Source organism: Condylura cristata, unplaced genomic scaffold, assembly GCF_000260355.1.
Source record: "Condylura cristata isolate star-nosed mole 26May11 unplaced genomic scaffold, ConCri1.0 scaffold00034, whole genome shotgun sequence".
Lineage (NCBI taxonomy): Eukaryota > Metazoa > Chordata > Mammalia > Eulipotyphla > Talpidae > Condylura > Condylura cristata.
The window spans coordinates 5,215,787-5,237,068 of record NW_004567135.1 but is presented as its reverse complement, the minus strand read 5'-3'; the positions used below and the strand labels follow the sequence as shown (position 1 = coordinate 5,237,068).

The window sequence follows — 21,282 nt, the reverse complement described above, 5'->3', positions numbered from 1 at the left end:
TTTCAAACAACCAAAATAAAGAGTTGACATTTAACTTTTATTGTTTTGCTATTATCAAATCAATGAATATTCAAGTCAGCTTTTTTTCTGTTGTTTCTTTTTGACAGATTGCTTTATTTATGTATACCACAGGAGGGGAGCTGAAAGGGCACACAGAAACTATGGTCAGAGCTGCCCCGCACCCTAGCCCAGGAGCGTTTGGTAGCTTTCAGGTCCTCAGCCTTTTCCTATGTGTGTTTGAATACAGGCCAGCTATTACTACATACAGCTTTGTAAAATTATTTTTCTCCTGTTACAAAAGTCCTCTTTATCAACATAATTTTGGTTGCAGACTAACATTCCATCATATGGGTATAGTGTATTTTCCTAAAATCAAATATTTATTAGGAGAGTTAGTGGACCAGTGTATAAAAAACACCAATAAGGCCACTCTGTTTCTGGAAGTTTCTGGAAGTTCTGGAGAACACAGGGCAGGAGAGTGTCAAGAGCGGCAGCAAGGAGGAGGGACTCAGAGGTCCTGGCCTAGCCGTTCCAGCTCATTGAGGAGGAAATCCACATCTGCCCGGGTGAGTGCAGGGTTGGCCACCACCATGCGGAAAAAGTTGGCGCGGCTGCCATGGGGCTGGTAGCCGATCATCATGGAGCCTTTCTTCACCATGCGCTCCTTGAGCATTGGTGCCACCTGTTGAGGGGAGGGCTTCTGCTGTGGCCGGGGCTCAGGGCAGGGTGGGCAGGCTTCCTGAGATGCAGCTCCCCGCCTCCTCCCCCCACAGCTCTGTCTTAAGTCCTGACCTAGCTCCAAGGGGCCACCTGCTGCCAGATCCTGACTATGCCTGATGCCTGACCCTGCTTTAGCCAAGCTTCAGGCTCGGTCATCCTTAACATGATCTTGCTCACGCTCTCAATTCCTGTCATCTCTTTTGCCCTGTGATCCTACATGTAATTTATTATAAGATTGCCTTGAAGACTTTGGTTTCCTTAAGGGAGGACCGCTTATATTGTTTCAGTCACCTTCAGCACTGGTCTCTTCAGAAGCCAGGACAGGGGCCTCCTCACCTCTAGGAGGCGCCTATGGGCCGGCCTACCAGGGTGTGCTGTCTCGACCAGGAAGCTTTCTGTCTTGCAACTCTGTCCTGGGCCTGAGTTCCCTGCAGAACTTCCAGCCAGGCATCTATGTGACTTGTCCTGTAATGCCCCTGTCACCTCCTTTCCAGAAACACACCTTATTCCCCCATCCCCACTCCCATAAAATGAAAACAGTTTGGTGATACCTTCTGAAAGTCCACAGCACCTCAGAACAAGAGACAAGCAGAGGGCCATGCCATACCACGCATGACCAGCAGGGGGCAGAACCACACCAGTTGGCATCACTTCCTTGCACTGGGTTAGCTGAGCCCAGAAAAGAAAGCCTACCTTAGCCAGCCTTTCACTGTAATCTGGACTCTCCTGCTTCCCCCGCAGGCTGGGAGGCACAAACCAGAAGCAAACGTTGACAAATTCAGGCTGGAAGGAATGGGAGGTGTGAACTGAGGAAGGGAACCGTCTCCTCTCACTGCCCCTCTTCTACCTCGGGGCTGCCCTTTGCAGTGTGGGTGGGAGATGCAAAGAGATGAGGGTCACTCCTACCTCCATGACCAATTCAAACCCCTCCCTCTTCTTAATCTCCTCCACCAGGTACCTGCCAGTAGAGAAAGAGAAATCACAGGTGGAGGAAGGGCAGAGAGACAGAAGAGAGGTCGAGAGAAGGAAAGAGGTGAGGAAGGGCAAACTGGCGGGCGCCCTCTCCCACTCCTACCGGGTGAGGGCGAAGGACTGGTCCACACGCCGCTCTAGCCCCTGCCCGCCCTGTGCTTTCCACATGAGCCACAGCTTCAGACAGTCTACACGTCGGCCACACTGTACCACCTTGTCTCCCGTGTCTAGAGCCACATCATAGAACTTGTCTTGCTGGAACAGGTAGCTGGCCTGGGACCCGTGGCAGTGCTTGAGCAGGTTCTACGGAGAGAGGGGAGGCTGTGAGGCCCAGTGCTCTGCTGGGGTCTTCACTGGGGCTACGTAGGGGTGTCTCGGATAGGTCGCCTGTTTCTTTCCCCGGATCAGGCAGCGCTGATGGGGCGGCTGCCAGCTGACTTAGCCCTTTTCCCTGCATTTTTTTCCAACACTGCACTGATTTCTTCCCAAATGTCGATTATGGCTTCAAGTTAAAAACTTTCTTTTGCCTAAAGACTGGTCATTGGGAGAAGTGAGGGAGCCCAAGACAGTGGTTTAGGATGACTGTGCATATTCAGCTTCAGAGGTATGGGAAGGAGAACAGTCAAGCCAGCACCCCCCAGGTGGGCTAGAACTGACAGGACTCGAGTGAGAGCTATCACGGGTGGGGCAGACACACCGAGGTATCCCGAAGAAGAAGAGCTGAGCACTGCAGGCCTGCTGTGAGGAGCTTGTGGGGATTCCAGGCCACAGAATCTGCCCTGTGGGGTGGCATAGCAGAGCTGGGTCAGCTGGCCCCTCCTTGAGGTGCCCAACCGAGGCCTTCGCCCCCTTTTATAGACCTAGGGTAAAAGATCTTTGGCCTCATCCCACCCCAGCAGTCAGGAAGTCTTCTGACCTCCCACCCCCAATTAGTCATCTCTCCAGTGCCCCTGCAGCCAGGCTCCTTCCCCGACTCCAAACGAAACACCCTAGGACCATGACTTGTCCTGAGCAGGGTTTAAAGGGCACCTCTGGATCCCAGCCAGGAGATGTCTGTGTGTCTTCGACAGCAGGACGCTTCCACCCCAGGCAGCCTGTGAAACAGAAAGAACAATGCAGGCCTTGATCTCAGCTTGGGCCCCCGACCCTCAGGCCCAGGCCCACTCACATCCACGTGCAGCCACAGCCCATGACGCTGGCACACATCAGCAATCGCCTCCAGGGGGTCAAAGGCACCCAGCACAGTGGTGCCAGAGGTGGCACTGACCAGGAAAGGCACAGCTCCCTGTGGTGAAAATGCAGAGCAAGAGAGAAGCTGTGAAGTCATGCCCAAGGCTTGATGCAGAGCCCAGCTCTAAACTCTTCATAGGCCTGACCTGGCCCTTTCTACCTTGCAGTGCCTTCTTGGCCCCTTTAATTTGCAGGCAAGGACACAGATTTATAGGTATTAAGAAACTTACCCCAGGCTGAAGCTCCAGAGATGGAACTGAAACCTAGGTCTGTTTCCAAAGCTCAGACCTTTTCCCAAAAACTTTAATGTCAAATGTCGTACACCGTTACACGCCGTCAGTTCCCACCCTTAGTATTTATTCACAAAGACTGCACACCACCAACTCGAAGCTGCACTGCAGCACTATTTACAGCAGCCGGTGTGGCAACCCCCAAGGACCGAGGAGCGGAGAAGTGGGACACACACAAGGGACCACTGCTCGGCTAGTCAAAAAGAAGATGAAATCTTGACATTTGCAACAACGTGGATGTAACGAGGGGAATATGCGAGTGAAATAAATCAGGAGAAAAAAATAGCAGATGATTTCATGCGTATGTGGAGTATAAATATGGCAAAGACACAGATAATACCAAGCCAAAACAAACCCCAGAAATATGACCGTGGGACTAAGCCTACTAGGGGTGAGGGGTTGGGGAGGGAGAATGGGGTCCAGAGGTCCATGGGGAGGATTTCAGATGCTTTGGTGGTGGGTGTGGTATGGTAACATAATCCGAAGACATGTGTGAGCCCCCAGAGCCATATACAATGCTGTATACAATGCAGCTCAGGCGCTGCAATAAAAACAGTGTTATGGGGATAGAATTCTAATAATACTTAAGTTTACACAGAATTGAATTAGTATTCAAAAAACTATGCACAAAGAGAAGCCCGGACTCAAAAGGTTTCACTGATAAAGTCAAGCTTTCCCAAAAGAGAATTGATACCGGTTCTTTAACAAACTTCAGAAAAAACAGAAGAGGGAACACTTCCAAATTTGCCTTGTGAGGCTGGTAATAGCCGGATACCAAAGCCAGACAAAAGGTCACAAGAAAACCAGTGAACATCATCTACTATGATTGCAGACGTAAGCGTCCATGAACACTGGCACCCTGAAATCAGCAACAAGTACAAAGACTCACAGCATGACAAAGTGGGGCTTGTCCCAGAAGTGCAGGGTTGGGTTGATATGCAAAAGCCAGTTATGCACGTTATTTATCAATAGAATAAAAGACAAGAACACACACTACACAGGTGCAGGAAAAAATGGCAAACCTAATATTTGTTCAAGATAAAACCAAAACTAAGAATGGCAGGAAGTAGCTTCAGTTTTATAAAAGACGTGTACCAAAAAGCCCAAGCTTCATCAAACTTTGTGGTGAACGTCTGAGTGCTTTTCCCTAAGGTCAGGAACAAGCAAGGTGTCTGTCTCACCACTTCGATTCAGTGTGTACTGAGGGCGATGAGGCCAGGGCATTTAGGGGAGAAAATCAAGTAGAGGCATCCAGATCAGAAAGGAATGAAACAAAGCTACATCTCTATTTACAGATAATATGATTTCATATACTCAGAACCCTCAGAAATTCACTAGAAAATTAAATTGGCTCAACGAGTTTTCGGGCAACAAGATCAATATTCAAAATTTAATTGTATTTCTATACATTAGCAATGAACATTTCACACATGAAATTATGTTTCACTTGCAAGAATACCATAAGTAAAACAATAGGAATAAACTTAACAAACTATGCAAAAAGTGTACTCTGGAAATAGAGAGCAGTGTTGAAAAGGCCTAGAAGCTGGAAGGCTACTCCAGGCTCACAGACTTACAGACTGGTCATATTCCCTATCCAAGTCCGGCTGACTTCTTCACAGAACTTAACAAATGAATCTTAAAATTCATGTATCTATTCAAAGGACCCAGAATAGCCAAAACTGTCTTGAAAAAAGGGAACAACATTGGAAGGTTCACACCTCCTAAATTCAAAACTTAGTACCAGGCTACATTAATCAAGACAGTGTGATCTCAGAGCAGACATGCAGCTCTGTGGAGCAGACTCAGACTCCAGAGATAAGTCTGCACCTGTACAATCCACTGATTGTGCTCCAACAGGAGTGCCGAGACATGTCACTGGGGGAGACCCCAAACGGTCTTTTCCACAGCTTGCAGGCAAAATACAGATCTTAAGGCTACGTAAGCCTACGGCAGGAGAGACGGGGAAAGGGGCATCAAAACGGAGGGAAGATGATAAGGGACTTGTGAAGGTTCAGGAGTAATGTGGTGGGGAGACTTTGGGACTGCAGCTGAGGAAGCAATCACTGTACAGAAATGAGCAATGATAAAAAGAAGTCTTCTCAATGAATGAGACTGGGTCAACTGATACCTACGTGGAAAAGAATGAAGTTGAACCCCTGCCTCACATCAGACACAAACTTTAATTCATAATGCATCGCAAACTAAAAGGAAAAGCTGAAACTACAAAAACTTGTTTTTACAAAACGCTTGTAAGATAGTAGAGGAGTCTGGGCCTCCTTGGTACACAAGGGGTTATTTCTCAGCACTATGAAGCTATCGGCAGCCACTGCAGCATGAGTTTGATCCCCAGCCAGGGAGTGACCCACAGGGTGCAGCAGACCTCTCCTGTTTCCCCTCTGCTCCCCTCAGCAGTGTATTCCAGTCATCCACCTGTCCCCACTGTCTCTGGTGAATCCTCTCACCCCGCTGCACCTCTATCCTAAGCCCCAGTTCTTGTATGCATAAAAAAAATAAAATAAATCTTGGGGAAAAAAAAGGAAACAGGACTCAATCTTCATGAGCTTGGATGAGACAAAGTCTTCCTAGATATGACAACAAAAGCACAAGCAACCAAGGAAAAACCATAATTGGATCTCGTCAAAATGTATGTCTGTGCTTCACAGGACACCATCGAGACAAAATGGCAGCCTACGAATGGAAGAACTCTGCAAATCATGTGCCTGGTAGGAAACTACACTAGAATAGTTATAAAGAAAAACCCAGTTAAAAGGATCTGCTGAACAGACCTTGCTCCAGAGGAACTACGAGTGGCCAGTAAGCACAAGCCCCACGCAGCCTTGCTCGCTCGTCATCGAAGAACTGTCCGTCCAGACCACGAGACACGGCGTCATCGCCTCTGCGATGGGCTTACCAAAGGGAGAAGTGGGTCTGGGTAAGGGCTGGAGAGATCAGAACCCTCACACTGCCGGAGGCTCTGGAAAATGGTGCAGTCACTGAGAAGCTGGCAGTGCCACCAAGGTTAAATACAGTTACCCCACCACACAGCAACTCGCATTCTCAGCCACACACCCAAGAGAAAACAAAACAAACAGAAACATTATGCTCACACAAAAGCCCGTGTGTTTATAGAAGCATTACTCATAACGAGCACAACGCAGGAACCATCCAATGTCTACCAGCCAACCAAAGCGTAAGTCCCTGTGAGGTATCATGTATCTCAGAATGAAGCGCGGGTAACCTGCTTCAGTACAGATGGACCTTGAAGTCATCCGACTAGGTGAAAGAAGTTCATCAAAAGTACAAATATAATAAGATTCTGTTTACATAAAACATCCAGAACAGGCAAACCCACCAGAGACACTGTAAATGAGCGGTAGCCTCGGCTTGGGCAGTAGCGGCAGATTGGGGCTTGGGAGCTCAAGTGCACAGGGTTTCTCTTTGGGGTGATGAAAATGTTCAAATATCGACCACGGGGATTACAACTGAGATTGGGAAAAGGCACCAAATGATGTAAAAATAAACTATTGTTTTTTTAAAAGTTCAAATACCGATTACAGTGATGGTTGCAGAACTCTGTTAAAAATAACTGGACTGCACACTCTAAGTTGGTGAGTTATAGCTCACTGAAGCCACAGCCAAGCCATCTTGCACAGTAAAAATGGCGCTGCCACTCTGCAGCCGCCCAGTGTCCAGGTAACACCCACATGTCAGCAAGGGCACTTGTCCTCAGTGACGAGCTCAACGTGTCCATGCTACATTGCCATTTGCAGCATACAGAAGTCTCTCTGCGCAGATACACTTGGTGAAACAAACATGGCGGCACGGTCCGCACATGCAGCGGGAGCAGGTCGGTGTATAGATTCCCCCTTACTCAAATGGCCGCATGGCGCTCCAGCGGTAACGACCGGAAGTGCAGCTGACAGGCAGAGTGCCCCGCTGTTCTGAGCACTCTCCACCCGCTGATTGAGTTAATCCTCACAACTACCCTATGTGGTTTAGCAGTAGTTTGATTTACAAAGGAAGAAACTGAAACACACAGAGATACTATAATTTATTTTGATAAACATTTAAAATTCTTTTAAAATTCTTCATCATGACTTTACACTTTGCTTAGGAAACATCCAGTGTGCTTGTGGGCGTGACTTATAGCATAAATTCTGACGGGGACACGGAGGCCACAGATGGGTCCACTTAACAATGGTAAATCTTTCATGTTCAAGTAATAGTGCCCAGCTGCCCTCCCCTCCAAGGCAGCGACAGGGGCCGTGAGCACCCCAGCAGGGGGAGGGAGCCCAGCGCCTCGCTGCCTCCCTGCCTCCCCTTCGCTGCCTCCCTGCCTTCCCGCTGGCCTGGCGGGTCTCTTCATTCACTCCTGCACAGCCCTCCTTGCTCAGCCGTCCCCTGTCCCCACCCCAGTCCTCACTGCTCAGGACCCAGCCTCCTCTCTGTGGGGCCGCCTAGTCCACCCAGCGCCTGGGTCCTGCGCTTGCCTCCTGGGGCGGCACCCTGGCCTCGGCAGTCTTGGAAGGCACATGTCCTCACCCTTGGGCTCCCCGAGGGTCACACCCGACCACCCACGCAGGGCTGGACGTGGGGGTCATGGAGGGGGCTGACGGAGAGCCCAAAAAATCCTCACAGAAGGGGCAGGTAGTGTCCTGCTCTCCCACCCCAGGCCCCCTCATTCAACTCACCTCAGCCTCAGCCAGACTGATCTGTCTCTCCAGATCCTCAGGGATCATTTTCCCTCTGGAAAAGGAGATTGAGGAAGCAATCAATTCTCTAAACTGAGAGGCAGAATGGTTATGGGCAGGTGATGTGTGGTTAGTAATGCTGAGGCCATGAGCGGACTTTTCCTTGAGGGGGTAAACGGGTCTTGGGTGGGGCAGAAGAGCCAGAGTGGCGATTCTCAGGAGGAGAGGGGAGAGAAAGCCACCAGAGGCATGGGTCTGCGGCATCACCCAGCAGCAGGAAGGTGCACTGTGTCAGCTGGTTCAACGCCACGTGAACAGAAGGACCTTCACCTCTCGTCTGCTTTGACCACTCGAACACTGTCAGTGCCAAGTCCCAGAAAAGCAGCGCCCTTCTTGATGGAGTAATGACACTGTAGAAGAAGGCAGAGGGCAGGTCAGGCCAGGGTGAGAAGGCAGGAGGGTGGGGAGGCCAGAGCCTGGAAAGGCAAAGGTGAAGTGCAGAGATGAGGCTCGGGCTACTCAAAAGCTCAAGCGTCTAGGAATCACCAGGGTGTCTGGCTAAAGTTCAGATTCGGCAGGTCTGGAATGAACCCTGAGAGTCCGCACTTTTAAAGCTGACACGGATGCTGCTGGCCTGTGGACCACACAGGAGGAGGGGTGTGGCTGCGTGCACAGATGCAGGTGAGTGGGAGCGCAAACTCGCCCCCTTGGCTGGATGCGTGGGCTGGCCTCGAAGGGGTGGGCCCAGGCAGGCAGAGGACCTGCAGGGCCTTGGGCGGGGCTGACTGCAGGCCAGAATCAGAGCCCAGAGTAGGCCTGTGAGCTCCCACCTCCTGCGACGCGAAGAGGGCCAGTGGCGGCAGGGCCCGGAGGCCTCTCTGCTTGCAATCCGGGTAGCGCTGGTAGCGAGCCAGGTTCACGGCATACATGTTGGAGATGGAGCCACCTGGCCGGGGAGAGGGCCGGGCGGGAGGCCCAACAGCAGGTCAAAATAAACAGGAAGCCCCCCTGACCTCCCACCCGAATAACTGAATATGAAGCAGATCCCCGACTCATCTCCAGACCTGTGGGCGCCCCCAGGCAGCCCCCACCCCCCCGTGAAAGCAAGAGTGGATGCCAGACAGGCATGCTGCCATGCACCGCTTGGCAAATACGGGACACGGGCCTGGTCTGCCCCGCCAGCCATGGCGGAGACGGTGGGAGGACGTGAAACTCACATACCGGGGCAGAAGACCCCATCCCCGGCGCTCCAGCCCACCAGGGCCCGGAGCTTCCTCAGCACCTCTTCTTCCATGAGCACGAACACAGGGGCGATCTCGTAGGTGTACCTAGCAGGAGAGGGGTGAAGAGAGAGGGAGCATTGGGGAGGGTGGCGGGGAGACTCAGGAGTCAGAGAAAGGAGGTGGCAAGAAAGCCAGGGAGGGTCCCAGCGAGCCAGGAGCTCGCGAGAGAACAAGGGGAAGGAGAGTAAGACATGAGGTCGGGAGGCTTGAGAATGGGGCCCAAAGGGCAAATGGACCAGACTTGACTGGTAAAGAGGTCCGAACACAGAGGTGGGCAAAACCATCTCCCTCCTCTACCCCAAAGTCCGTTGAAAAACCCATCTCCTTTGTGGGGTGAGGGAAGGGCCGGGGGTGGCTCACTGGCTGGTGTTGAGGCTCTCGGTGACAATGCGCCCAGCCAGAGCATGGGGGTCCAGCCCTGAGAAGAGCTGGTTGAAGAAGCGAGGATGACCTAGAAGAGGGGAGCAGGGCGCTCAGTGACGCCGAGCAGGGCGGACAGCAGACGGCCCACCCGCCGGAGCCCTGACGCACAGGTCTTCACGCTGTAGCGGACCACGGCCCGGCACCGCTCCAGGATCTGCTCCTGCGACTCCCCCTGGCTCCGCAGCTCCAGATCCAGCAGCTGCCTCAACTCCTCTGGCTCCTTCCACTCACAGACCTGGGAGAAGTGGGCCGTTCTGGGGACTCTGCACCCCACCAACTGGCTTCCCAGCTCACTCCTCAGCAGACACAAGGGCCCATCAACTTGCACAGAAATCACCACACTGGGGTACTTCCAGAGCCGCACAACAGCAAGGGTGAACAACATAGCAAGACCCAGGCACAGGGAGCCAGTGATGAGCACTGGCGAGAAGCAGAGAGCAGAAGAGCCGGGTTTGCGGTGCTGGGGCGGGAGAAAGGACTCACTTTCTCCGAGGCGCAGGTCCCTTTCCGAATGACCTCATCCACGACGATCCCAAACACATCTCGGAGCAAGGTTTCTGTAGCCACGGGGCTCCCATCGAGGGAGCGGGGCGCCTCAGAGTCAGCCATCAGAATGCCTCTGTGAGGTCTGTGAGCAGAGCAGGCGTTAACTCCCCCCTCTGCTCTGCACCCACCTGGCCTGACCAGGAAGAACTTTAACCCTGTAACGGGCGGGAGGTCTTGGTCGTGCAGCAACGTCCCAACCGTCACTGCACAGACGAGAGCACAGAGCGTGCCCAGCGAGACCGTCAGTGCGGCCGTGGGAAAGGGAAAGGCCGGCCGCTCAGAGCAGGAGTGTGTGGCCACTGCCCACCTCCGGCCACAACAGAGGCTTACCTTTCTGCCAGGTGTGTTCAGGTGAGCTGGAGGCAGGGTACTCTGTTACCTTTCCAGAATGTTAGGATCAGTACAGCAGAGGAAGTAAGCTATAGGCAGCAGTCACATGACTGTGACATCACTGCCATGACCCTTGCCCTAAAGAGAACTTACACAGATTTGGGACAGGGACAGCGGGGTCAGTAAGTCCCCTGAATAATCATTAGCTGACATGAAGGAGGGGAGTGAGAGGAAAGTACAGACACGTGCCACACTAACTTCAGGCAGCTAGTGGGAGGAGGGGAACCAGAGGGCCCACCGAAGGGAACTGGGGGTGTTTTGCTAGCAAAAGACAGCAGAGGCAGGCTCAGAAAACTGCTGCAGGTGACCCCGGGGCTGAGGGGGCCCAGAGACCGATGGGGTGAAAGGGCTCGGTGGGTTTGGGTGGGTTCAAAGGCCCATCGCTTTACTATTCCACCCCCCAGAGCCTTTTCAGAGCGAGCCTGAGCCCTGGAGTCCCTCAGGGCAAGAAGGGAAGGAGGTCACGCTGAGGCCCCAGCATGCAGGTCCAGGGCACGCAGTTAAACTGGGAGTGGCTGTTGGAAGTGGGCACCATCTGTGTTCACACCAGGGCGCTAGGGGCTGAGCAGTTCTCTCTGTCCACTGGGAGCACACAGATGCACAAGTGACAGTTACGCTCAGGGCCTGGCTGGACGCTGATCCCAAATGTGATCAGAATTCAGGAAGAGAGCAAAAGAAGCTGGAGATGTGGGAAGACCTGCACAGGACTGGAGTTGCATCTTGAAAGTGGCAGGAGCAGGCCTCCCCGGTGGCTCAGCGGGTTAAGGCACAGCACTGTGAAGCTGCCTGCAGCCACTGCAGCAAGGGTTTGATCCCCAGCCAGGGAGTGACCCACAGGGCGCAGCAGACCTCTCCTGTCTTGCCCACTGTCCCCCTCAGCAGTGTGTTTCAGTTGACCTGCCTGTTCTGCATCTCCCTCTCTCTGGTGACACACAGCCACACCTCTAGCCTGCACCCCACTTCTTGGATGAATAAATAAATAAATATATTTTTTAAAGTGGCAGGAGAGAAGGGCTGGGAGAAAGGCAGGGAGAGAGGCCCTCAGGGTAGGGGAGGTAAGAAGTAAACTTACATGGCGAATGAGTGTGGCTTGTTCTGAGGCTAGTAAAGGCACCTGGCTGCCGAGAGGGAAGGTCTCCCAAGGGTGGAGCAAAGGCAGGGTGGGCCAAGCTGTATCAGATTATGGGACGCCAAATGCCAGCCAGGCCAAGGAATCTCAGTTTTATGGAAACTCTGGCAAGAAGTACTGTGATGCAATCGCCACTCTCAGGAGACCAGCTTAGGCAGCAGGAGGGGGCTGAGCAGGCAGCTGCTGTAAACCGGCAGGGTGGCTCCGGTGAATGAGGGTGGGGCTACCAGGAAAGGGCAGATGACTGCAGACTCGGCACTCGCTGGATGGCACTGATTGCAACACTTAGGGCATCTAGCCGGAGAGGGAGGAAGAGTTAAGGATGGCCCCGGGTTTCAAGCCTGGATGGCCAGAAGAAAGTCATGCCCCAGAAGCAGCACGGGCCGAGACAGGTGACCAGAGTGGAAAGTAAAAGGACTATTTCTTAGACTCTATCACGTGGGGATCTCCCGGGGCTGCAGATACTCACATGGGAGGCAGGGCCAGGGCTCTGATGAGATGCCAGGGCGGCTAGCAGATTTGAGGGTCGGGAAGGGCCTTGTGCTGGAATCCATTCCCCGAGGGAGAGAGTGCTGGAGGAGATGGCCAAGGGACACAGGGCAAAGACCAAGGCCTCGGGAACTCCCCTGCGCCAAAATGAGGGCGCAAGAGGACCCAGGAGCTCTGGGCAAGGAGGGCCTCAGAGTGGCCTGCTCTGCTAGCACCTGCCATCAACAGCCACCAGGAGACCACACTAGCGGAACACAGCCCCGAGGATGGCGGTGTGGCCATCCTTAGTACGCAGGGTTTGGGGAAAAGCGAGGAGCTGGCGACGCCTGAAGGATGAAAGAATCAATCCTCCAGCAGTTCTCACTTCAGCTCCCCTGAGGGTGGCGGCGGTGGGGCTGAGGTGGAGAGGCTTGAAGAACAGCAAATGCACACTGGGTATTTAATATGCATTTTTCTAATCTTCACAACTGCTTGTGCTAGTTTTATTGCTATGTGTAAAGAGGAGGAAACAGGTTTCAGAGACACTGTTACGCTGATACTAATTATCCTGTCCAGATCGCTAGCCAGTGTGTGGCTGAGCTGGGTCTGACCACAGTGTCGGGGTCCAAAGGCCTTGCTCCTGACGTCATGCCCACTGCCTCACAGAGCTGGCTCTCTCAGGCACTTAGTGCAAAGGCCAGTGGGCCAGGGGGAAGGACACTCAGGGCCTGAGATTCTGGAAGTGAGTCAAAAGAGAATCCCCAAGACAGGCCTCCCTGGTTGCGCAAGGGGTTGAGTGCAGCACTCTGAAGCTGTCTGCAGCACGAATTCAGTCCCCAGCTAGGGAGCTAACCATAGGGCGCAGCTGACCTCTCCTGTCTCCCCGCTGCTCCCCTCAGCAGTGTACTTCATCCATCTGCCTGTCCCTAGCCCCACTCTGTCTCTGGTGAATCTTCTTACACCCTACACCCCAGTTCTCGTATGCATAAATAAATAAAAATGAAGCTTCTTAAAAAAACAAGATGACATTGCATCCATGAAAAAAATACATAGGTTGGTCTCAAAAAGGAACACTCAAAGAACAAGAAAAAGTTCTAGAATTTTAAACAAAGCTAAGAAAATCACACAGAATGATTACAAAAAGAAAAAGATGGACCAAAAAAAATTTTTTTTTAGAAAACCAATCTGAAAGACCCAACTGTCAATGAACAGAATTTTCAGAAGACGAAGGGAATCAAAGAAAGTTTTACAGGACAGAGGACCTACTGAATGACTACCATAAGGACAGGTTGTAATTTTGCCTCGGAACAATGCCCCCAATGCCCCATTGTCAAAGACTTTCAGACACACAACAAAACCAGCCAACCAACCAAAACCAGGTCACAGACAAAAAAGAGTATCAAATAGCATCAGGCTGCCCCACACGGGGAGGCCGGAGCCCAGGGCCACAGAGAAGGCAGTCCACACCCTGGGAGGAGATCAAGGAGGCTGTTTCTCTTGTCTGGTCTATGCCATTCTCAGCAGCCACTGTTTCAAACATTTCTTACTCCTCTCAGGTTACAGGCCTAGCAGCCTTCTCCCTGTCTTCCTCATGGCAAATTTCTTGGAAAAAATAAAAGCCATTAACCCATACTCAATTTACCTTTACTCTGGATCCCTCAACCCCTCCCTTCCGCCTTCAATATTTACTCACTGCCTAATCTGTGCCAAGCACTTTGACGACAGCTAGAGGCACGATGGGGAGCAGAAGACATAATCCTGGTCCTCCTGAAAGGTGGCCAAGAACCCACCCGCGGTCTCAGAGGAGACGGTTTTTATTCAGGGCCAGTGGCCAGCCAGGCTGAGGGAGGGGTAAGGGGGGCTTTTTAAAAAAATATTTATACATACAGAACTGGGGTACAGGCCAGAGGTGCAGGGGCGTTAAGAGGATTCACCAGAGACAGAGTGGGGAGCAGAACAGGCTGACTGACAAGTACACTGGTGAGGGGAGCAGTGGGCGGCCAGGAGAGGTCTGCGGCGCCATGTGGGTCACCTCCGGGGTAAAGATCGAACTCATGCTGAAGTGGCTTCCGCTTCTCAGTGCTGCGCTTTAACCAGTTGCGCCACCAGGAAGGGCCCAAGAGGGGCTTTTACAGGCCTCGGTAGGGGGCAGAAACGGCAGGCTGGAAATTCTGAAGAGGAGCTCAAGCTTATGTTCCGGTGGTTTGCTTAAACCGACAGTGACCAGCCCGGCAGTTGTCGCTCCCGAATGTCTGCTGCTGTGTGCAGCGACTGCTGCTTCCGTGTGCTGTATGTGGCCGGCGTCTGACCCTGGCACTCATGACGTCCACAGCCTGTTACCCAGGCCCCGAACTAGGGGACGGTTGAGCCAACTCTCACCCACAAACATGGTTTTGTTTGGCCTGCAAAGTACAGCTTTAAAAACAATTGTCAACACTGAACGATATTCACATATAAATAGAGACTTCCAGCTTCCCGTGCACCACAAAGTCAAGCTAGCAACGCCAGCGCTGAATTAACAAGTGGCAAATGCCTTTTATTTTTGCAGCGTCCCATGGATTAGGTTTACTTCTCAATTTCGTTATTTTGGATGAAGCAATAATCGGTGGCTCGCAAGCCAAAACATATACCAATACGAATAACTAAGAGCCAAAATGCCACCCACTCCATGAGGCCCGCTCCTACCTCTGTTCCCAAGGTAAGCGCTTTCATTCGCTTCTTGGTAACTTTTTATAGAGTTTTTAAAGCAAATTCTAAGAGGGGTGAGGTGCACACACACTCACCCCCCACCCACCCCTTCCACATAAAAGCACCCACCGTCACACCTGCCTTCCCTCCGTCACACCTGCCTTCCCTCCGTTGACATTTCGGGGGCCACTCACAACAATAGCGAACACAGTCATTCTCTCTAGGGAGACGGCAGCTTTATTGAGCTACGATTTAGGCATCACAAACGCAGTCCTCAATGATCCAGCTTAGTACTTCCCTTGCGGAGGGACAAAACAGTGCAACTTGCAGAGCGCGTCCAGAACATTCGCTCTCGCTCTCTCTTTAGGAGCGCAGCCCCCAGCCGACCAGGCCCCACGCAGCCAGCCGCACGCCCTGCGTCCCTGGCGTCCGAGGCGCCGAGTCCCAGAGTGGACAATGCCCTGTGGCCCAAATCTTCAGTCGCTCCGGTTTTCCTGGGGTGTGTTGCTCAGACCCTGGCCGGACGTGGCTGCATTCTCCAGCCTCCGCGTCCTGCCTGTGAAGACCAGTCAGAAGGCGCTGCTGCACGCATTCTGCGAAGTGCGGCCTCACGGTGCCCTCACCCTCGGTGAGCTCGCCTGCCCTCTGAGACCCGGGACCCAGCAGCTCCTTGCAAAGGCCCTTTTGTTGCCCATGTTGGCAGCGAGCACACACCAAATGTGCGGGCTTCTCAGGGGAGGCTGGAGACACGGGGGCAGCCCAGTGGCAGTGTGGTGGCCCCTGGGGGGCTCTGGAACATTTTCATCACGCCCCTAAAAACTCACCAGCAATCATTCGCCCTTCTCCCTTGTCCCCAACGCGGCACAACCGCTAATGTCCTTTCTACCTCTCCAACGGTATAGACACATATGAAAGGTGTGTCCTGGACATCAGCAGAAACGGAAACGTGACCTCTGTGGCTGGCATGATGTTTTCCAGGTTCATCCGGGCCAGAGCACAAGTTCCTTTTTTTTTTTTTCTAAGATTTATTTATTTTTGCATACAGAACTGAGACACAGGCAAGAGATGTAGGGGGTGAGAGGATTCACCAGAGACAGAGCCGGGAGCAGGACAGGAGGATCCACCAAAATCCCCTGCTGAGGGGAGCAGCAGGGAAATAGGAGAAGGCTGCTGCATCCTGGGGGTCCCTCCCTGGCTGGGGGGACAGGAGAGGGCTGCTGCACCGTGGGGGTCCCTCTCTGGCTGGGGATTGAACTTGTGCTGCAGTGGCCGTGACAGCTTCATAGTGCTGCGCTTTAAGCCACCAGGGAGGGCCCGCACATTCCTTTTTATGGCCCAAACGTCTTCCCTTGTATGGACATGCCACATTTTGCTTGTTGACTGACCAGTTGTTTCTGCTTGTATATGAACAGTGCTACCACGAACATTAATGTGAACATGTGTTTCCAATTTTCATGGGTAATACCAGCTTGCGGAACTGCTGGGTGATAAGGTAATTCTAGGTTAAACTTTGAGGAGTCGCCAAGCAGTCTCCAAAGAAGCTTCACTGTTTTGCACATCCACCAGCAGTGTGTGAGGGTTCCGGTTTCTCCCCGTCCTGGCCAGCCTTGCGGAGTCTTTCCCGCTGGCCATCTGCATTTTGACAAGATGACACCAGTGTGTGAAAGTGCAGAGGATGCAATTCTGGCTCTCGTGAGTCTAGGAGCGAGGAGTGCTCTCGGTACGCTTTCCATTGCTTGAACTCCGAGTGAGTCAGTTTTGCTCTATTAACAAATGGCTGCAAAATCCCACTGGCTTACAAAAGCAGAAGGTTCCGAATTTCTCTTTCACGGATAACGCTGGTGGTGAGGATGGTGACAGCTCTGATTCATACGCCACGATGTTCTCATGGCAGAAGGAAAAGAACAAAAGACAGGGAAAACCAGACACAACTTAAAAGCTTTTGCTCAGGCCGGGGAGCGAGCCTTTGCTGCGGGCATCGCAATGACATTGGGGGTGAGGGTGTGACCTCCCCCACGAGGGGGCACTGCAGAGCAGGCGGCAGGGGGTGGAAACGAAGCCCGCCTCACACGGGCGGCCCTGGGTTTCGCCTTCAGTCTCACCTCAGGGCCCCACCGGCTCCTATACAGCACTGCCGCCCCCGGGTGTCCGGCGCTGAGCCCCTGGTCTGAGCGTGTCCTCTCCTACCTCTCAGGAGTACCCTCGGCCACCCTCGCTCATCTGTTCACCTCTCCTTTCTTTAGCCCTCTCACGTGCCCCCACTCTAGCTACCTCCTCTCCAGGAAAGAAAGAAAATAAAGATGACTCTAAGAGAAAGCAGGAATGAGCCTAACATCACATGGTTTCCCCACTCCTAGAGCAGCTGTCACCAAAAAGGCCCAAGTGGCAGAGCAGAGCACTCTGCTGCTCATTCCTATTCCAGAGCGGCTGGCTGGCTGGCTGGCAGGGGCAGAACGGGTTCGGCCAGTTGAACAAACTGCCTGAGCAGCTGGTGCTGTGGCTGCCAGGGCAGGGTCTGCCCGCTTGCTCGCTTGGCGCACAGTAGGGAGGTGGCGGACCACGGGAGGCACCTCCGCAGCCCAGGCTCTCACAGGGTGCCACAGGGCTGGTGACATCTGCTCCAGTGGCCCAGCGCAGCCTTCAAGGAGAAAACACTCAGACTCTCCTAGAGGAGCCCTGGAGCAGAGGTCACCTAGTCAGGACATTCACAGCACTCCGTGAGTAAGCGAGGACCTGAGGCAAAAACAGCCAAGGAAATTAGGGAAGATCACACCACAGGAGGCCTGCCGGGGGCAAAGGGATAAGGGAGGAGGCCTGGTAACAGCAGGCTTAGTGTTAGACGTGAAAGCCCAGCCGGCTCCTCCTGGCCAGCCCCAACCCACCACTCCCACTTTAATGGAGGAACCTAGTCTCCCCATGGCGAGTGTTTCTTCCCTTCTAGATTGTAAAGTCCTTCTTTAAATAAACAACGAAAACTGGCACCTCAAAATGTTAATTTCCATCTTCCTCACTCTATCCCCCCCCCAAATGAACAGCTGAGGAATCAACCAACCACTTTATTTACTAAAAAATGACGTTGTAGGCCCTTCCTATAAGCCAGAAATGTGAGAAATATGTATTAAAGCTTAATTAGAAGGATTTGCAGGAGGTGTCTTCCTCTTCACAAAGCCGCCTCATCTATAATTTCATCTGATCCTCACGCTAGAAATTTGGCCTGGGCAGATAGTTATTGTTCATGCTCACTGGACTTTTGGGCTCAAGAGGGTGAATTATTTGTCCAAGGTTACAAGCGTGACAGGGCACAGCCTGGGTCCTAATTTTCTGACTTGGAGACCAGAACTTCTCACACTATATTACTGCTCCCTCTTAAGTCTGGTGTTTGTGATGACTGCTACCATACACAAAAATAAACTGCAGCTAAGACAAATGCAGACTGCAAGTATACAACTACACGAAAAGCATAAGGAAATACAGGGAAATGTTTCTATAGTCTCGGGGTGGGGGGGGACAAAAACCCAAAGGCCACAGGCAGATTTGACTATGTAAAACTTTAAAAAATGGAAGTATGTGGAAAAAGCGGCGAAGCAGTTAAAGGTAAGGTCTGACTTTATTTTCCCCTCCTAGTAATTTTACCAACTCAGTTTTCCAAAATGGTTTTTGCTCTCCTTGAAATTATTTTTTTTCCATGTAAATCTCTTCTTAGAAGGCCCTCCCTGGTGGTGCAGGGGTTAAAGTCTCAGCACTGTGAAGCTGTCCCTAGGCTCTGTGGGCAGAGTTCCACCCCCCCCCCCCCCCCCCCAGCCTCACAAGGAGCAGAGCCCTCTCCTGTCTTGGCTGTCTGCTCTCCTCAGCAGTGTATTTCAGTCAATCTGTCTGTTCTGCTCCCCACTCTGTCTCTGGTGAATCCTCTCACATCCTGTCCCCACCTCTGGCCTGTACCCCAGTTCATGTGTGTATAAATAAAATGTCTACAATACATGTATGACACATTGTAGATGCACGATAAATCATTATTTATTGGAGCAAAGAAAACAGCCCAGTGGTTTGTACATCAAACTGGTAAAAACAACAACCTTCAGGAACATGAAATAGTAGAGAGACATTAAACATTTTTTGCCTTTTTTTTTTTTAAAGATTAACTTATGCAGGGTGTAGGCCAGAGGTTGGGGGGGGGTGAAAGGATCCACCAGAGACAGAGTGGGGAGCAGGACAGGCAGATCGACTGAAACACACTGTTGAGGGGAGCAGCGGGGAGAGAGGCAAAGGTCTGCTGTGCCCTATGGGTCACCCCCTGGCCGGGGGTGGAACTCATGCTGCAGTGGCTGTGGACAGCTTTACAGGGCTGAGCCTTACCTGCTACATCACCAGGGAGGGCCTATCCTTTGCTGTATGGATTTGTTTAAGTATAAGCTAACTTTTAAAAAATTAAAGACAGTTCTAATGACGATTTCTCTCTCAATTTTATGGTGATCCAAAGCGAATAGAAACTTATCAGTAGATCAAAAAGTGGAGCGCTTGGGAAATAAAACCTATGTACAAAAAATGGCTGAGAATTCTTGCCCTTTTTTTAAGATTTATTTATTATTTATGCTTACAAAATTGGGGTACAGGCTAGAGGTGTGGTGGGTGAGAGGATTCACCAGAGAGAGTGGGGAGCAGAACAGGCAGATGCACTGAAATACACGGCTGAGGGGAGCCGTGGGCAGGTCAGGAGAGGTCAGCTCCCTGGCCAGGGATCCAGCTCATTTGCAGTGGCTTCGGAGAGCTTCATAGTGTGGTGCGTTAGCCTGTTGCGCCAACCTGTTGCGCCACCAGGGAGAACCCAATTCTTGCCTTTTTTCACTGTCATTTCTCCTAACCTCTACTGAAAGCACCTAATCAGAAACTGGAACCTAACTGAAGTGGACATTTCCCGCCTCACAGTGCTCTTTGCGTAGTGCATCTTCAGCAGGAACTAAGCAGCTACCTAGCTCGCCCAACAGCTACAGTTGGCAGTAGAATCTGAAGGTTCAAATTTCCACCTCCCAGGAGCCACACTGCGTCCCATGTATTCAAGGAAACTACAAAGTTCTAGAGCTTTCTCCAAGCAAGGAGGGCAATTTGGAACCCTAGGCAGCCTGTTACAAAGAGGGAAGCGGGACAGGGTGACCAGACTGGGTTGCCTCAGCCGCAAATTTTCCGATTTGATTGCGCGTGCATGGCCCGAGTGCTCAAGGAAACCTCTGCCCAGTGACTGGCAGCCCGAGCTCCTGCAGAGCTCAGCCTGGTGCAAAAGCTGGGTGCAGACAGGCTCCACCGAGTTACGTAAGCAGGACACTGCAAACGACGGGGATCTGCTTGGGGTCCAGGCTCAGAAGCGACAGGGCGGGACGACTCGAGGAAAGGTGCCTGGTGCCTGTGTTTGTTTTTTTGTTCGTGTTTTCGAGACCATTTCGCCGAGCAAAACCTGCGAACCAGCACGCCCTGCGCCAGCCTTCCGGGGCCTTCACGCTGCCCTCAGCCAAGATGGCCGCCCGGGCTCGGCCGCCCCACGGCGCACGCGCCGCGCCACCCTCCTCCCCCTTCCCCTGCTCCGCGCGCCGGCACCGCCCACTCGCCGCAGCACCGCCTCGGCGCATCCCCAGCTTCACCCCTTTTCTGGCGGTCCCCGCCCGCCCAGGCTCCCGAGCCCGGAAGTGGATAGCGTCGCTCGGCGGAGAGGCCTGGGGGGAGGGGAAAGTGCTTCCGGGGAAACGGGCCCCGGGCTGGTGTTTGTAAACTTGCCTCGGTCCCGACGGGGGCAGCGGCGGCCACGGAGTTGGCACGGTGTGCGGGGGGGGTGGGGAGGCGCCCCGCGGCGGGCTGCGCTGTCCTGGGGTGTCAGGACCTGGGCGGCCAGGCCGGTGGGGCGGCCAGCCGGGCTCTCACCTTTGGCCTGCTTGCTCTGGGACGCGGCCAGGAAGTGGGCGATGCGGTCAGAGGGGATCGCGAAGGAGATGCCGGCCGCCACCTTGAGCGTGTTGATCCCGATGACCTCGCCGTCCTGGGGGCGGGGCGGGTCACTCGGGCGGGAAGGGGTGCTGCCCTCGCCCCGGGAACCCCCAGGACACCCAGCTGGCTCGTGAGGTGCCCCCTGCCCCCGGCCCTCCCCGCCGGGCAGAGGACTGGGCCCTTCCCCGCGGCCTCCGGCCTCCAGCTCGAAAGCCTGTGAGAAGGGCTGGCCCTGCCCGAAGCCCGCGGGCAGTCTGGGGGTGCGGGGGCGCCTCCCCTGCCCAGCAGGGGCCCCGGCCCTCCCGCCCTGCCCCCCGAGGCCCTCCACCGACCCAGGCCAGGTGCTCCCGCCTCCAGGAAGCCCGCCCTGGCCCCTCGTGCACGGCAAAGCCTCGGCGGCCCTCGCCCGCCACTGGCACCGGCGTGCCCTTTGGGGCCCTGGCTGGGCCCACCTGCCGGGCAGCTGTCTGGCCCGGAGC

At 53.3% G+C, this 21,282-nt stretch overlaps 1 protein-coding gene across 3 annotated transcripts; it reads right to left on the bottom strand.

Annotated features, from left to right (window-relative positions):
* Positions 1 to 18: 18 nt before the first annotated feature.
* CSAD (cysteine sulfinic acid decarboxylase) lies at positions 19 to 12,231 on the bottom strand. Of its 3 annotated transcripts, none has more exons than XM_012732237.1 (15): positions 12,147 to 12,231; positions 10,096 to 10,240; positions 9,721 to 9,847; positions 9,550 to 9,640; positions 9,128 to 9,234; positions 8,737 to 8,852; positions 8,237 to 8,316; positions 7,907 to 7,961; positions 2,861 to 2,977; positions 2,722 to 2,786; positions 2,390 to 2,471; positions 1,796 to 1,995; positions 1,627 to 1,678; positions 1,414 to 1,503; positions 19 to 682 (listed from the first exon to the last, which is right to left on the bottom strand). In XM_012732237.1, exons 2-15 carry the CDS (start codon positions 10,219 to 10,221, stop codon positions 509 to 511), a joined length of 1,482 nt encoding a protein of 493 aa, XP_012587691.1. In that variant the 5' UTR covers positions 10,222 to 10,240; positions 12,147 to 12,231; the 3' UTR covers positions 19 to 508. The 3 variants fall into 3 exon arrangements, with proteins under 3 accessions (XP_012587691.1, XP_004692768.1, XP_012587692.1); XM_004692711.2 differs by lacking the exon at positions 12,147 to 12,231 and adding an exon at positions 11,621 to 11,638; XM_012732238.1 differs by lacking the exons at positions 8,737 to 8,852; positions 9,550 to 9,640; positions 9,721 to 9,847; positions 10,096 to 10,240; positions 12,147 to 12,231 and having other exon boundaries at positions 9,128 to 9,192.
* Between the last annotated feature and the right edge of the window lie 9,051 nt (positions 12,232 to 21,282).